Below are 18009 nucleotides of genomic sequence, written 5' to 3'. Positions count from 1 at the left end.
ACTGACCTTTCACTCATTATCCTGTTATTGAAAAAGCTGAAACCTTTGACAAGTGATTCCTGTCAAGCTATTGTAGAGTAGTTGATGAAATCTGTACTTGACTTGTTTTGTCCCAGTCCCTCCAGAACAGTTAGCAACATCACTGATGCTATATAGTTGCCTCTTTTTCTACATCAGATCTCTCACAAGTTTCTTCTTATGCTCCTGAGCAAAGCTGGCAAACATCAATTGTTTTGGGGTCTCCAATCCATCGTTTTATAGATAAACCAGAGAAACCAGCTCTCTCTGGGGAGCTTCCTTCTTTATTCAGCAGACACAGATTTATTCACCAGCTTGTCACTCCATTAGAAGTAGAACTACAGGATGCAGACACAGCTTGACAGTTGGGTTCCTGGATAATAAATTCTGGGGAATCTGTGGTCAGATTATAAAGCACTGGGTTTTCTCCAGTTAAGCCATCATGCTGGAGGCTGCTGTAATGACAGGCACAAGGTGGAAATGTCTGAGCGCAGAGCAGGTTGGCTGTACAAGCTCTCGTTTTAATTGTGGTGTACTCAGAGGTATGTGTGGGTTCTGTTAATGCTGATAATTAGACACACTGAAAGTTTGACTTGTTTATCAGGTTTGTTTGCCTCTCCTTTCAACAGTGAGTCATTTGTTATGCTAACCATGAGTAATGTTTGCTGTGATGGACATGGTTGACCTTGGCCACTGGCTGTGAATTTTAGTTGTGCTTTGCATAAGAGAGCCATAGAGCAAAATATGCTCAGGGGTAAAACATTAGTCTTTTTGTCCTGGATTTTTTTTCCTCTTAAATATTTACACAAGCCTGATATTCACAAAGAGACTAAACTACAGCATTAACGTTGGTGTTTCCTGTAAACAACCATAGCCATGAAGTTGTATATATCTCATATGAGTGGGCATGAGTTAGATAAAAAAAAAGGTCTTCAGTGCATGAGAATTATTTTAGATGTTATAGAGAGATTTTTATTATTTTTCCAGCTGCATTTCATAAGCATGGTATGGGGGACTGCATCTCTGTTGTTGTGTTGTTTATTTAATTCCTCTTCCTCAGGAATCATGTCTTTATTCAGTCTTATAATAAACCTGAAGCACTGCTATATAATTTATAATAATAATAATAATAATAATAATAATAATAATTATTATTATTATTATTATTATTATTATTATTATTATTATTATTATTATCATCTAACCCTAAGCCAGAAGGTTTTAAAGGCTCTCAGCTAAACCCCTTTTCCAACACTTCTACTCAAGGAAAATCTAGCAATCTTAGAGCTGTGGACTTCACATACACTAATGTTCAAAAGTTTGGGATCATTTGGAAATTTCCTTGTTTTCCAGTCGAGGTCCTCACCCCCTCACACTCCTTTTTCTGTTCTGCTTAGAACCAGTTTGCACTGTTCTATGAAGGGATTAGTTCACCAGGTTTCAGCTGTGCTAGCACCATTACAAAAGGCTTTTCTAATAATCAATTAACCTTATAAAATGATTCACTTGGATTAGCCAAAAAAAAAAAAAACATTAGATTGAACCATTGAATGTTTTTGAAATGGACAAAATTAGTTTTCTTTGAAAAACAAGGACATTTTCAAATGATCCCAAACTTTTGAACAGTAGTGTAGATGGTTGAATGTGAATAAGGAGCCCAGAACATCGGCTTCAGCTGAATAACCTTATTCTGAATAGAACAATTACCTTCTGTACCAAATGCTTGTTCCCTGAGATGATCTATAATGGGTTATTGTGCTTTAGAGCCCATGTACACTCTCTGGACATGGTTCATACAGGATCTTCCTCTTACCTGCTCAGCTCGGCTTAGAAAGGGTTAATACACAAAGAATTATTGATGCTGCTACTGGATGTTTATAGAGTTTAAGGAGCCACTACACTAATCAGTAAACATTCCCCAAGACATACAGCTCTGTATAACCCAGCAGTGGGATGTTTAGACGTGGATACACGCAGTGTGACTTTTCAGAAGAAACTCTCAGAGCCCTAAGGACTAAAGAAAGAAATAAAACGACAAATGCTGCGAGACCATTTATATAAAATAATATCTTCCCACATAGGGAGTATTAAATTGAGTATGAACATTAAAAGGATCATTGTGCACAATCTGCAGCTGTTTAAGTTATTAACAGCTCATCACTGGTTTTATTGTCTACAACGCAATAGACAATTAGTTACTTCAACATTTATTATAGAAATCAACTCTATAGATATCATTATAGCTGAATATATAACTTAAGTAAATTTGGAAAAAAAAAATAAAATCTTCCTACATAAGTAAACAGGACACAGAGGAATTATATGAGATTTTAGAGTCTATGAACTTCATGTAAGATGTTCAACCAGTCTTCAGCTTGTCTCGTCAAATCCACTTAAAAATCAGCTTGTTGAGGTCCAGATCCCACTTCATCTCATTTTGTGTTGCCAAATCCACCACTTCAAAAAAGCTCACATCCTCATCTTGAGACTAGTGCTTAGACAGAATTGCAGCATGGAACGTTGGATGATATTTTTAGATGTCAAAAAGTTTGTGAGGGAAAATGAATGAAATATTTCAATATTTCATTTCAATATTTCATTTACTTACTTTTTTTCCAGTTTAAGAACTCCTTAAATTACGCCTCATACAGACTGCCTTTAAACTGAATATGTTCAGCAAGTACACACTGATTCCAACAGATTAAAATAAGCCCAGGTCAGGAAGTGTTGCAGATCTGGAAGTGCATACAGCGTCACAGACAACAACAGCTGCAGCAGAACCACCATCACCCCAGAAACTGTCCTGGGATCAGGTCTGTTGACGAACCCAGGAGGTTTTATTAATCCTAACATGCTAAATCCAATCACCTGAAATATGATGGTAAAATTATAGATTCTCTTCTGGCTGTAGCTAATTACACAGCTAATTTCTGACATTTTCTTGTATTTAGGGTTTCTCGGGTAGTTATGTATATTAAAGCTGAGTGTGATAAGACTGAGGGACAGATATAGGGGCGGAAAAACAAAAAGCCAGACATGCTTGAAAGAAGGACTGAAGGAAGTATATGGGGAGATTTCTATAGGAGGAATGAATATCATATTAGAAGGAGTTCATTACAGTCATTTACATTGTGTGTGTGTCTTTGTGTGCGTGTGTGTTTTTAAAATGGTTTGTCACAGTCCAGGGTAGTATGCACCAGTAAGATGTTTACACTGTACTAGTATGGAGATTAATGCCAGTATCGTTATGCTTCAGGTGAAAGAAGGTGTTTATTCCAGATTTAAGTCACCTTTCAGTGCTGTTGAGTTGATGTTCTCCAGGCAGCTTCTGCTTCCCCGCCGTATCTGCTCAGTCAGCCACGTACTTGATGCCAAGGCATGCAGGATCGTTTCCATGAGCTCTACACACAGCTCCCACTGGAACACACTCTCAGGCCAAACAACCTTTAAAAACCACTCATATGTTCTAGCATCACTTAGTGACATTAATGACTTGGAGAGGGAGCGTGAGAGAGACGAGCAGTGTTGACAGAGTCTGTGCTCTAAAATATCCAGGCTGTAGCTGTGTGTAAGGCACAATGCAGCATTACTCTCTAAATACAAACATTTCTCAGAATAATTAATGTAAGATAGATTTACAGTACATTGTAAAATCTCTTTCCTATTCCCATGGTTGCCATGGAGGAATGTGGAGAAATTCTGTCCCCATATTTAATTCCTGAGCCATTCTCAAGTTAATAAGAGTTAATGTCAGAGGTGTCATGGTCACTGTGTGCTGATATTTGGCTCCAGTTTCTCTAGTCAGATATATTTAGTGGTGTTAAACCATTCGGAAATTCAATCTTCTGGCTCATGGGAGTGACATCTGCTGTAGGATCATCCCCAAACAAACCCATAACATATGGTTGCTGGAAAGAAGGCTCCATATGCTCATTTATTTTAGAAGATGAGAAGCTCACTACTAGTGCTGCTTTAGGTGTTTTTCGAGAAATCACCTTATATCTAAACACGGAATTTTCATCTCTATTCAAATGCTGATTTGCATAATTAATAAATAAATAAATGAGTGTCAGCTGTTATTATGGAAAAAAGGTCAATGTACATATGCACCCCATTTGAAAGGTAGCATAGCATACCTTCTCTTAGACAGCTTCATTTCATCAACAACCTTCAAAATCTTTTGAGTCTTGAATGTAAAGTGCAGCTGTGAGTTGACATTTCTTCTAAACTGCGACCAGTGAAAAAAAAAAAAGTCCAGAGGGATATTTTTTATCACGTCTCCTTAAATATCCATTTCCTTTCCCTTTTCCCCAGAAACCTAAAGGTTATGCTACTTTCTTAATTTCTTTTTTTTTTTTTTGTTATTGACATAAACCATTCATTTAAGCATGTGTCTAGAAAAAGATATCCACTGCTTTTCCTTATTATTTCTGCTGAATGTCTTTAAAACTTTGGTCAAGACTCATCTGTTAATAGCCATTAACAAGGATACTAGTTCAGTATTAACATCTAATTAAATCAGTTAATTAATTTAATGGCTTGCAGAAGTAATTAAAGATTATTAACATGGTAATTGGTGTGTTTGAAATCCTTTTAAATACCGGTCCTGATTGTTGAACAAGCTAATGCACATAATCTTTATTAAAAAATAAAAAGATATAAAAAATAAATAAGTTGTGATATTAATATATCAGAATATAACCTCTGTACATAAAGCAGGTCTTTGTTTCTTGCTGTTTACAGTATGAAATTTTCCATATAATATTTTTTTTAACATTTTAAAAAATAATATATAATATGTTCAAACCAAAGCATAATCCTCATGATGTTGACATGACACATGTGCCATTATGCAGTATTTTTCACTTTTACATTTTAATCTGCTTGTTATCAGTGACAAATAAAAAAACATCCCAGGAGAATTTATATTTAATTTAAATGGTAGCTTTAACAGCGAGAGGACAGCTAGACTCAGAGCAGCGAGCCTGGCCTTTAAAAGACAAGGGCAAGGTGTGACTTGAGCACACAAAAGGTACTGGAGCAGGAAAGTGAGTGTGCACATGGTGCATGAGAGTTCCACATGTGAGTGCTGACATGGTGCATGATTCATTTATAACACTTGTGGACAGGCATGAGAGAGATGTCTCTATTCCTCTGATTACTTCCAAACTACGTCCTTTCTACGGCATCCTATTTTTAAAAAATTCACCTTAGTCTTCTGCATTACTTGGTCCATAAAAAAACATTTCTAAATGTTATGTACTTTCAGGAGTTACTGGGACAGTTCCTTGCCAGCCCACCAGGGTGTCCTGTCCTGGGAAGTGGTTTATTTATGTATCCCTGTGTTTTTTTTCCATGTGGGTGGTGCCACGCCCTTTCCTAGTGTGTTTCACCTGTCCCTTGTTTTCTCTTGATGTGCTGCTCTATATATGTCTGTCCTGCTGTCTTGGTCAGTCATTATATTCATACACTATATTGCCAAAAGTATTCGCTCACCCATCCAAATAATCAGAATCAGGTGTTCCAATTACTTCCATGGCCACAGGTGTATAAAATCAAGCACCTAGGCAGGCAGACTGTTTTTACAAACATTTGTGAAAGAATGGGTCGCTCTCAGGAGCTCAGTGAATTCCAGCGTGGAACTGTGATAGGATGCCACCTGTGCAACAAATCCAGTCGTGAAATTTCCTCGCTCCTAAATATTCCACAGTCAACTGTCAGCTGTATTATAAGAACGTGGAAGTGTTTGGGAACGACAGCAACTCAGCCACGAAGTGGTAGGCCACGTAAACTGATGGAGCGGGGTCAGCGGATGCTGAGGCGCATAGTGCGAAGAGGTCGCCAACTTTCTGCAGAGTCAATCACTACAGACCTCCAAAGTTCATGTGGCCTTCAGATTAGCTCAAGAACAGTGCGCAGAGAGCTTCATGGAATGGGTTTCCATGGCCGAGCAGCTGCATCCAAGCCATACATCACCAAGTGCAATGCAAAGCGTCGGATGCAGTGGTGTAAAGCACGCCGCCACTGGACTCTAGAGCAGTGGAGACACGTTCTCTGGAGTGACGAATCGCGCTTCTCCATCTGGCAATCTGATGGACGAGTCTGGGTTTGGCGGTTGCCAGGAGAACGGTACTTGTCTGACTGCATTGTGCCAAATGTAAAGTTTGGTGGAGGGGGGATTATGGTGTGGGGTTGTTTTTCAGGAGCTGGGCTTGGCCCCTTAGTTCCAGTGAAAGGAACTCTGAATGCTTCAGCATACCAAGACATTTTGGACAATTCCATGCTCCCAACTTTGTGGGAACAGTTTGGAGCTGGCCCCTTCCTCTTCCAACATGACTGTGCACCAGTGCACAAAGCAAGGTCCATAAAGACATGGATGACAGTCTGGTGTGGATGAACTTGACTGGCCTGCACAGAGTCCTGACCTCAACCCGATAGAACACCTTTGGGATGAATTATAGCGGAGACTGAGAGCCAGGCCTTCTCGTCCAACATCAGTGTGTGACCTCACAAATGCGCTTCTGGAAGAATGGTCAAAAATTCCCATAAACACACTCCTAAACCTTGTGGACAGCCTTCCCAGAAGAGTTGAAGCTGTTATAGCTGCAAAGGGTGGACCGACGTCATATTGAACCCTATGGATTAGGAATGGGATGTCACTTAAGTTCATATGCGAGTCAAGGCAAGTGAGCGAATACTTTTGGCAATATAGTGTATATGTGGACTTTAATTTATAACACCGGATGCCTTACTATCCAGGTTTTTATAGCGTAATCATGTTTTGTTGAAGTTTCCGTGTCATAGTTATGGTTTGTTTCTGTGACATTTAATGTAAGTTGTGTTTTGTTAAATAAAAGCAGCGCTCGTACTGAATCCTTGCACTTGGGCCTGATCTGCTACTGCAGCCGATCGAGCTTACAGTGGAGATCCGGGTTCAATCCACAACATCAGCGGTGTCCGCCCCTGCTTGTTACATTTACACACATTACACATATTTCCAAACATTTGTAGTCGTATAGCAAGCGATGTATATGACATAACAGACCATAATTCAGACAAGAAACATTATGTTTTATGTTTTTGTGGTCAGGATTTATATGGAAAATAAGAAAAATATAACAGTCAAAGTCTCCAGTCGCTGAAAGATGAAACCTTTCTAGCTATTTTACTTAGAAAACTAAAGCGTATCTGAGACTAAAGAATGGTTGTTACACCAAACACTGGCCTCTCTGTATAGTAGAAACATAGGATTTTATTATTTCTTCACATGTACATCTTTACCCGACTATTGTACAGTACTCTATACTGTCACTTCAAATTTAAGGCATAACATTTCATTGTGAAATAAAAGAAAGAGGCAGTATTTTATGCAGAGCTGGATAAATAGATCCATCTTCTGTTGTTTGCTAGATTTATTAGACATGTATGACCTGCTTAGCTATTGTTTCTGCAGTACATTATGAAGCATTAGAATTTTGATTCATGCCTAGTCCAAGTTTAAAATGTGTATCGTATTGTCTTATTTAAGATATTAGACTACAAATGGAACGAGAAAAGGAAATGTGCGAAGCAGCTAGACGCATCACATCACTCAGAAATTAGATTAACATACAGGATAAGAGTTTTTTATTATATAAACCATGTATTATGTAATTATAATAAGATTTAAATATAGTTGATTTAAGAACCAATAAACTTCTGCACTGTCCAGTTACTTGAATCCTCGAATCCTGTCCTCTGCCTGCCTAGGAGAAGCCTGTAACTGAGCATTCCTGAAATAAGTAGACGAATATCATTTGATAAATACCAATCTAATAATATAATCAATCTGTGTTTTCTTCTCTTTCTTGACAATCTTACCCTGCAATTCCACATTTATATGTATTTTATTCCGAAAGGAAATGTTGTGATAAAGGTTGTTGTTGAGCTTTGTAAATCAATCGTGTCATCCCAGGCATCCCACACATAGCTGAATGGCCTTATAAATAGCCTGCCTGGGGAGGGCACTATGGGGGTGGCTGTGTGAGGGTCAGAGAAAGAGATGACCTTTTTTTTTTTTTTTTTTTTTTTTTTTTTTACTGGACCAGATCCTCCAGGTTCACCGAGAGGCTGAAGTGAAAAGAGGTTTTCCGGTAGTCACAAACATTCACATCGCTCATGGATAATGAAGGATTTTAAATGCTCTGTGTAAAATGAAGTGCTGTGAGCGTGTAATTACAAGGCTAGAATAACCTGCCGTGATTTTTTTTTTATTCATTTAATAAGAGTGATCTGCGTTTAATAAAATAAGAAGCATAGCAGGTCATTTCTCTCAGACAATTCTACAGTGCATATTTTCAGACTTGTCTGATAGTGACAGCACTTGAGAGAGCTGGAAATTAAAAGGAATTATTTGAAAATGATCAGGTCTGAATATACAGTACACACTGCACTTAATACCACTGTATATATTACAAGTCAACACTGCCTGAGACACTGTGCTCATATTCTGGGTTTGTATCCCAACTCTCAAAATAACAAAATATTGAGGTTCATCTATCCCTCCTTCTATTCATGCATCTGTCCATCTCCTAGTCAGTTATCTATCTATCTATCTATCTATCTATCTATCTATCTATCTATCTATCTATCTATCTATCTATCTATCTATCTATCTATCTATCTATCTATCTATCTATCTATCTATCTATCTATCTATCTATCTATCTATCGCTCTGGATAAGGGCGTATGATTATCTGTCTGTCTGTCAGTCTAGCTAGCTAAATCAAATGTCCATCTACTAAAAATAATTACATACCCTTTTAAAACTCTTAATTCCAGCTCTTTTCTGAGCAGATTTTTAATCAGTCTTTTGTATCTCTTTCCTGAAGATCCTATGGAGAGCTGACAAACTGCACTTTTCTGGTGGCCTTGAAGATGAACTGTTTCTGGCCCAACAGGCTTGTGGACGAGTTCTTCATCAGTGTGCACAGGCACTACTTCCACAACTGTTCGCCCACAGGCCGCCTGCCTCACGATCCACCCAACAGGATTTTAGGGCCCTTCATCATAGTGCCCATTGTGGTCACTCTGCTCATGACGGCCTTGGTGGTGTGGAGGAGTAAACGCAATGAAGGCATCGTGTAACACAAATTAGTGACCAGCTAAAGCACTGAGGCTCACGTTACTAAACCCCAGAGAACACATACTATGCTGCTGAAACTGAGAGATATTCAACTATTGACTCGTAGCTTATCAAAGAACAGAGCAGCCTGCTGCCTATACACACACACACACACACACACACACTCTTTACAATATTCAATATACAGACCAACCCTCATTTCATAGACATCCATCATATTTTTCCAAGGTCCAGGCTGGTAATTTGAAGCATTTTCATCACAGCACCTCAACAGTCAGACAGCTGAAAGTGCAAGAGGAACGGAGACTGGCTGAATAAATCTAATTTATGAACAGATCAAACCACAGAAGTAGATCACAGTTCTTATCATTATCTGTGAACACTGGACTCCACAGCTCTCTCTTTTTAATTTTTTTCCTCCCGGCTTTGAGCATTCTGCTGTGCATCGTGTCAAATCCTGATAATATTTAGTATAGTTGATATGCTGATTGGCTTGATTTTCCAAATGGAAGAAACCACATGATTATTATCATATTGTTTAAATGGCAGTGACTTTTTAATTTTATTGACGAATAAACATTAAAATCTTAAAATGCCTGGGGTTTAATTACACAAAGCAATCTGTAAAGCTTAACTTGATTTGTGATGATTAGAGAGTTTTATTCTGTATCTATATTCAAATCTGATTGCTTTCCTTTTAATGAGTCCTGAACCAAACATTTGGATGAGTAATGACGCTCAGTGTGGCTGGAAGGTTGTGAACTTAAATTCCAGGACTTCTAGTAAAGCCCAGTCTAACCCCTGAACAAGCTGCCTTGCTTGTGTTCTGCTCCATTTTATATCACTTTGGATATGAAAGTGTACAGTAGCCGGTTTATCAGTCTGTAAATATTGTTGCAATTATTAGCATTCTTGTAAAGCTAAGCCATTTCTGTTGTTTCTGTTTCTGCCATTAATCTTCACTGCACTTCAGAAGCACCTGAGAACAACAGCTCCAACAGTCCTGACACCTTTTTCCCTTTATGCAGAGTGTTATGTGATCTCTCTCTCCTCTGATTGGCCGTGGCTCTATCACACCAGATTTATTTCATACCTTAATTTATTATCTCACAGCTCTGGGGTCCCGGGTTTTATCCTAAACTTGGATTACCGTGTATAAGGAGTTTTGTATGTTGATATTTATTTGAAAACAATAGAGGCGATGGAAAAAATTGATGTCTGTAAATATGATATTGTTGATCATTTTTCTGTGTTTTATTCCTTTTCTACCACAGCAATTTTCCATCACCAACAATTTTATATTTATTACAGAAGGACAGTTTATTAATACATCTTGCTGTAACGTCGCTGGTACCTTCTCAGGAAAATCCACAAATCTTTATAGCTCCTCAGTCCTGTGCAGGCAGTCAGCACTGATGAGAGGCACCTACACAGACCGCTTATTTCAACCCGAGGATTCTGGCAGTCTGGTGTAAGGATTTCTGGTGTATGGATGAAGTCTGTGCTATGTATCAAGGTGCTGATTTCCCCAAGAGGTGATTTCCCATATTTCTCTTGTCCCATCTCATTTCCCCAGCGTAGAATTTAGACAAGTTTTATTGAGGTCCAGGCCTAGAGTTAGGTGTCTTCTCCTCTATTTTCTAAAAACTGTTTTGCCCCGATTTAGCAAGTGACGTTCACTGCATGTATTTCTGGCTGGTGAGTCACTTTATTGCGAACAGTGTGTTGGGTTTGCATGGCTTCTCCGTTTTGTGTCCCGTTCTCATCATTACTATCGAGGTGTTTGTCCCATCCAGATTATTCATCCAGCTTCCTGTCTAATAGTTTTCCACCTTTTTAACTGATTAGATAACAGCCCAGCTCAGTTCTCTTTTCCACTCTGCACCCAGCACATCTGCAAAGCAAATTAGTTTCTGTTCACTCCCCTTTGCAACCTCTTTTTTGTTAATCTCTTGAAATGACCACAAAGAGTGAAGCTCTCCCTCTTGAAGACTTGGAAACAGACTGTTCCAGAGCATCGAAGGTGGAGGTTCATAAATGTTCTGCTTGTGTGTTTCTTCTGGGTTCTGTGTTTTCCTACCTCCTATAAACAGTATGTTTACTGGTTTGACTGAATATGTGCGTGTGCGTGTGCGTGTGGTGTCCTTCAGTGGACCGGAACACATCTCATGCACAGTGTTTTGGGCATTGGCTCCAGCTGATTGATAGCTGAATGAATGCATGAATCATTTAGGATAAAGTGGTTACTGTATCTGATTGGATGGATGGATGGACAAATCATTTAGGATAAAGTGGTTACTGTATCTGATTGATTGATTGAATGAATGAATGAATCATTTAGGATAAAGTGGTTACTGTATCTGAATGAATGAATGAATCATTTAGGATAAAGTGGTTACTTTAGCTAGTGAATGTGATTGTGAATGAATGTGAATGAATTAAGGAATTTAGCAGTTACAAAGCAGTTACAATAGCTGAATGAATCTCTTAGAATAAAGTGGTTACTGTAGGTGAATGAATGAATGAATGAATGAATGAACCATTTGCATTAAAGTGAGTGAGTGAATGAATGAATCATTTAGGAGAAAGCAGTTTTTATAGCTAAAGGAATAATTTGTGATAAATCAGTTATTATAGCTGAATGAATTAATCGTTTAGGATAAAGAGGTTACTGTAGCTGAATGAATGAATCATTTGGTATAATGTGGTTACTATAGCTGAATGAATCATTAAGGATAAAGCAGTTACTTTAGCTAAATGAATCATTTAGGATAAATCAGTTATTATGACCGGATGAATGAATCATTTAGGATAAAGAGGTTACTGTACCTGAATGTATGAATAAATGAATTATTGGTATAATGTAGTTACTATAGCTGAATGAATGAATGAATGAAACATTCAGTGAATCACTACACTAAGCCTTCACATGTATTGTTGGTCAGAAGGTTAAGCAAACTTTCACAAATGACCAAGTGAAACAAAAAATATAATAACCTAGCAACACAACTCCACCAGTGAGCTTTTATAAACGTGACACTTTCTCCCATTATTTTTGGATAAACAACATTTTCACAACCTGGCTCATTTAAAACGGAAACAGCTGTGGGCCCAATTAGATCAGATAAGATTTACATATGCATCAATCACCCAAATCAAATTACTTTTGCACATACGATTACAGGAAAAGCTGGAAAATGGATTATTCTGGATGGGTTTAATACAAGCACAGAGATTTAGCTCAGAGAGAATGTTGCATGTTTAAAGATGTTATTTAGAAGACACTGACCCACTGATTGTCTGAACCAAAATGCATTTATTTTATTTGCATATTATAAATATGACCACTTATGATGGAAAAGATGGAATCACACTGATCATAAATACCATCCACATCAGTCTCTAGTCTCATTTCCTGAGGAACATGTCAGTGATAACTGAAGCCTTATCATCGCTCTTCTTTTGAATGATTATACAAATAATCAGTGCCTAATTCTGGAAGATGTTTTGTGGGATGAACATTTGATTAACTGCCATTTCAACAGAGAAAGGTACTATAGTAAGAAGATAATTTCTTACCAGAGTTTGGACCTAAATCAAGGCTCCATTGTTTTGGCAGATAGCCAACAACTTGATCAATTGATCAAAACGTTTGGTCAAAACATTTTGGGTTGTTTGTGACATCCTACAAGTGTCCCCTGATCACCAAACAGTGTTATGTATTAACAATTATTACATGGCATGTGATTAGGATGTAGCTTAGTGGTTAAAGCATTGGGCTTTTAGTCAGAAGGTTATGAGTTCAAATCCTAGGTCCAGCTCTGGACCATTAAGCAAGGCTATAAACCCTCAGTTGTATAATGTTAAAAATATATATGTAAGTTGCTCTGGGCAAGGGCAACTAATCCAGGATAGGTTTTGGGAAAACCATGCAAGAAGCCTGGACCTGTAATTTACCTGCTGTACTGCTTCGCCTTCTCCTTTACTGCTGACGGAGTAAATTCTGTATGTATATTATTACAGTAGTTAGCTCTGCATCAATGAAAAAAAATCCCACTATTTTCCTAAGCAGCATTTTGTCCTTACCTAATAATTGCTCCTATTTTCAGCATTCAATTTAGCTCACCAAAGGGTGTTTGCTTGCGTGAAGCAAAACCACTTCACAATACCTCCCACATGTGAAGTGTGTAGGATTTTTTTTTTGTGTCTCCCACTGGTATAAAAAAGAGCATGCTCCAGCGAGTGCTGCATGCCGCTCTGCTCACCCCATGTGGGTGGATTTGATGAGCTGGAGGAACAGTTCAAAGTAAACTGTGCAGACTCAAAGACTGTTCTCTTCAGTCAATGGAACAGCTGAAGATGCTTCAAGTCAGCAAGTGTGTAAAATAAATTTAATATATAACAAAATGTCTAACAATTCAGTGATGCTGATGGATGTTTTTGGGGGAAAAAATCAGATTTTGCATGGAATACCCATGGAATGTTTGTAATAGCCATCGATTTTTACTATTATCAACTGCACTGTTTATAACTCTCTCTTCATATCAGTGATGTGGTTCTTTAAGCCAACATTCCTCAGCTGTCAGATGGCATTGATCAGTGTCAAGATCCGAGTATGCCAATGGAGCTGGCATGAAATAACATGGTTTCCTGGCCCTGTACCAAGCTTTTCAGTTGCATTTTATTTCACAGTATGAACGGTCAGTGGCTGATTCTGTCTTTCCCACATTCGTCATTACAGTGTCAGTGAAAGCCAAGCTGCTGAGGTGAATCTTCTCAGCACATTCTTTCTGATGGAAGCAATAAGTTCATGTTTTAGTATGAGTTAAACATCGTGTGTGCAGTGGCCGAGAAGTGCGAAACAAAATAACAAACTTGAATACAAAATAACAAATATGAGAACAAATTGTAGGTATAGTTTGCGAATGTAACTCTAACCTCTGATTAGACAAGATATGTCACTCACGATATAGTGGAATTCGGAAATTGTGTATCTAACTTTATTTATTGTACATGTGTGGAGTTCTGTGTTCACTTTAAACCATTTTTTGATAGTGCAACTTTAAATCGAAGAAAATAACAAAAATCTATATTTATATTTATATTAAAAAAACAACTGGGAAATTTATTCAGCACTACTTTGAGAAAGGACGTTCATATGGTGTGATTTTGGATATACTGATAGCGTATCATGGCATAAAGATTAGTTTGCGATCTCTAAAAACACAGCAGGAATGTTTGGAAGACAAACTATTGCAGATTAAATTATGTAAGGAGCGTTATAAGAGCAGAACTGTGTTCATACACACACCAATCCACTTTCTACTGCTGCAGCCTGCTGGACTTCCTGTACATCCTGAGTGATAGATTTCTCGTCCAATCAGAGATAATAACAAACTATACCTACCTTTTCTGGTTTGTCTGATTCCTTGTGTTTTGCATTTTATGGCCACCGTATGTGTCTCATACACACCTAAAGAAATAGTTACATCCAAATAGCTTTATACAAAGCATCTTTTGGCATTTTTGGAATTCTAAAGAGCTTGAAGAGTTGCATGTCTGAGCCTAAATCTCTCCTCTGTAACACCAACAGAATCAAAATATCTCTGAGGTGCAACAATACAACACAATCAGCTGCACCTCACATTTTCAATTTAGTTAATTTCATTAATCTGACTTCTGATCTATCCAGGAATCCAGGGTGCATTCCCACCTCGTGCCCAGTGTTCCTGAAACAGGCTCTGACCAGGTTAAAGCAGCTACTGAAGATGAATGAATGTATGAATAATTTATGCAGCTTGGTGCATCCTGCAAACCTTTCCTGTAGTCCAACTCATTAGATTAGGAGAGCAAGCACAGAGACAGAGAGGGAAAAAAGTAGACTAGAAATATTAAGAAAAAATTGTATTTTATCTTCAGTCATGATTGAGATGAGTCATAACCATCAGACAACGAGAGAATTAAACCAATCACTCAAATACTAATTTACTGAATGGCAGTTGGTGGAGATGAATCATTGTTATATTTGGCCAAAGCTTCAGGGATTAGTTTCCCCAATGCAACCGAACACTACAGTGTTACATAAATACGGCAGGATCATCTGAACTGTCCCTGGAGCAGCAGAGTCTGGTTACTGGACTTCAGCAGTGCCACATAATAGCGTTTTGTCCTCCTAGACTTGTTTCTCGGTCACACAATAAGGCTGAGACCCGACTGCGGTAGAACCTGATAAGATAAAAAAGACAAAATAAAACACAACAATGAGACACTGAGCATTTGGGCTGTGTGCCATCAGAGCTCTGAGAGAGAAGAAGACTTGGCTATGGAGAAGAGAAAAGATTAGCGCAAACAGACCAATCTGTCACTCTCTTCACACCTCCCTGTGGGCCAGCAGCTACTGAGAACTGGTTCTTAAAACCCTAAAAGAGCAAGCTCCTCGTTCAGCACCTCCGCTCGGACGGAATATAAAGCATCACATGGCATCAACGTGAAACATTTACCTTATACCTCAGAGACGTGAGTGCAGGAATCAACTGATGCAGAAACAAAAAGATAAAGGAGATTTACAGCATATCAAATACAGGAAAAGCATTTTATATAATTACCTTTTACATAACTGTAGGTGTAATAAGTGAAAGGCAAAGGCAGATAAAGGGTTATGTTTAGAAATGTATTTTTTCGAGCCCTGTAGAGTACAATAATGAGGTTTTAAACTAGAAGGCCAATAACGATGCAAAAGCTCACAATATTTTTGGCTGTTTAATTACATTTTATTCCACTTTTGTTTTTGACAGGGACTTTTTAACATAACGGGTTTCTTTTCGACTTGTATGCATATACGTCTGTATAATTCAACACTAAATATATAAATGACAGTTCATCAGGATAAGCAATCTGAATGGTGTTTAGTTTGAGAGTTGAGAGTAAAAAAAGATACAAGCAGTGAAGCTGTAGTTAAGTTAAGTCCAAGTCCAGACGAAATCAACTGAAGGGGTTGACTGACTGAGGTCAGTATTGAGACCAACACTATCAAATCTTTTGTGAGGGCCAATGCCTTTATTCAAATAGCTGGTTTGCTTTGTGCCTTGGACAGATGATTAGTCTACTAATGTTGCTAGAAGAAGGAATTCTTGCAAAATTTTTGAATTTATTTCTCATTCTACTCCCATACATGTGATTCTGTAGAGATGCGCCATTTTAAATTAATATACACTGGATAATTGATGTCTAGTCTGATAGACCGAGAATATTTTCTGCTTCGACCTCATTTTGAATGTTTACAAAAATCACTTCTTAAATAAATAAATAAATAAATAAATAAATAAATAAATAAATAAATAAATAAATAAATAAATAAATAAATAAATAACCCCCTCGAGTGAAGATAAAAAGTGAGTTCTGGGTAATTAGGAAAGAGAAGTGCCTCCAACCAACTAGAGGGCAAAATAATTAATCTCGGCACTGTTGCTATGAAACAGATCAGAGTTAACGTTTGACATTGCCATGCATTTTACACAGAGATATTAAATGTGAAAGTTATTCCGGACACGAAGTCTCTCTCTCAGCATGGCGCATGAAGCACATCACTTCTCCAACCTGGGAGATCTGGGAGATCTGTGCATCTAGCAGTGGAGTTGTCCTTCATTACGAACTGAGTTTCAGTCACACGGCACTTAAAGTCACATCGTCTCCTCCGAGAAGTGATTCCACCTCGTCTTGACTGCGCTCTGAAATGACTGACCAGAAGCCTGAACACTGAGTACAAGTGCTGACACATAGATCTCTAATAACTATGGAAAGTTTGACAGCCGAACCCTGGGGACACTGGACCTCTGTCCAAACTGCTGAATTTCTTCCCCAAGGTTTTGCCCTGTGCTTAAATTCATCTCCAAACAAACAGATTTTGACTGGCAGACCATCTACACTAAGATAATAGATAATAGATATTGTTGTGTAACATAATCACCTGGGACACATCATTGTAACCACGTGTAATGACCACAACACTCAACACTAAGCACTGAAGCTGAACTGACAGATTTAGTCCACAGACAAGAATATGATGAGGTCCTCTGAGTTTTTTCAGGTCAGTAAACATCACCAGAATTGAAGCAAACTCTGTCCAAATTAGTGATGTCACAAGGGGGAGGATTTCAGGTTTGATCCACACCTGAAACATTTTATGACATATTTACAACTTTATCTCATTTTATATAACTGAGCATTAAGGGCCTTGATCAGGGGCCCAGCAGTGGCAGCTTGGTGGATTCATACGCATAAGCAACAGCCCAGTAGTCCAGCACCACTAAGCTACACATGACACCTACATGCACATGTTTCTCTCTGTAACTGGACTGTAAGTCAAATGTTGAAAGAAGTCATTGTTACAGTTCCATGTTTAAATGTCTCTTAGTTTTTGTAATCACTTTTTATTGCTTAGCAGCTGCTGTGGATGAGAACTCGGACTAACCAATCAAAATTGTGCGTTATTCTCATTTCTAATTGTCATCAACTCCAACTACCAGAACACAGCATGGCCTACAAACATGGCTGAATTACATGACTTACAATATACATACCACCTCATGTTCATAGTCTCGCACACACTGTTTAACAGAGACACACAAACTTGAAGTAACTCAGTGTGTTGTGCCTGAACTTGCAGAGCCTTTTGTCTGTTTATTAATATCCTGGTTTTTGACATTGTTTTTGCTTCCTGTTTTTTTTTTTTTTTTTATTCTCGTCTCAGCTACGTTCCACTGTTTGCCGTTCGTATGACCCATTTTCGTGTTTGTGAGTCTTTGATACTGTCTTAGAATTTAGAACTGTATGTATATATATATATATATATATATATATATATATA

General features: G+C 38.1%; 1 protein-coding gene across 1 annotated transcript in view; it reads left to right on the top strand.

The window, feature by feature from the left end:
• The window catches only part of ramp1 (receptor activity modifying protein 1), a 34168-nt gene extending 19425 nt beyond the window's left edge, over nucleotides 1-14743 (top strand). Inside the window, exon 3 of the mRNA XM_058393726.1 lies at nucleotides 8890-14743. Within this exon, the coding sequence (XP_058249709.1) occupies nucleotides 8890-9145 (256 nt within the window). The 3' untranslated portion in view covers nucleotides 9146-14743. The remainder of the gene's footprint in view (nucleotides 1-8889) is intronic.
• Nucleotides 14744-18009: the final 3266 nt, after the last annotated feature.

Source organism: Hemibagrus wyckioides, linkage group LG06 (assembly GCF_019097595.1).
Source record: "Hemibagrus wyckioides isolate EC202008001 linkage group LG06, SWU_Hwy_1.0, whole genome shotgun sequence".
NCBI lineage: Eukaryota > Metazoa > Chordata > Actinopteri > Siluriformes > Bagridae > Hemibagrus > Hemibagrus wyckioides.
Note: the sequence above shows the minus strand (reverse complement) of the source record. Positions and strands in the feature narration are given on the sequence as shown.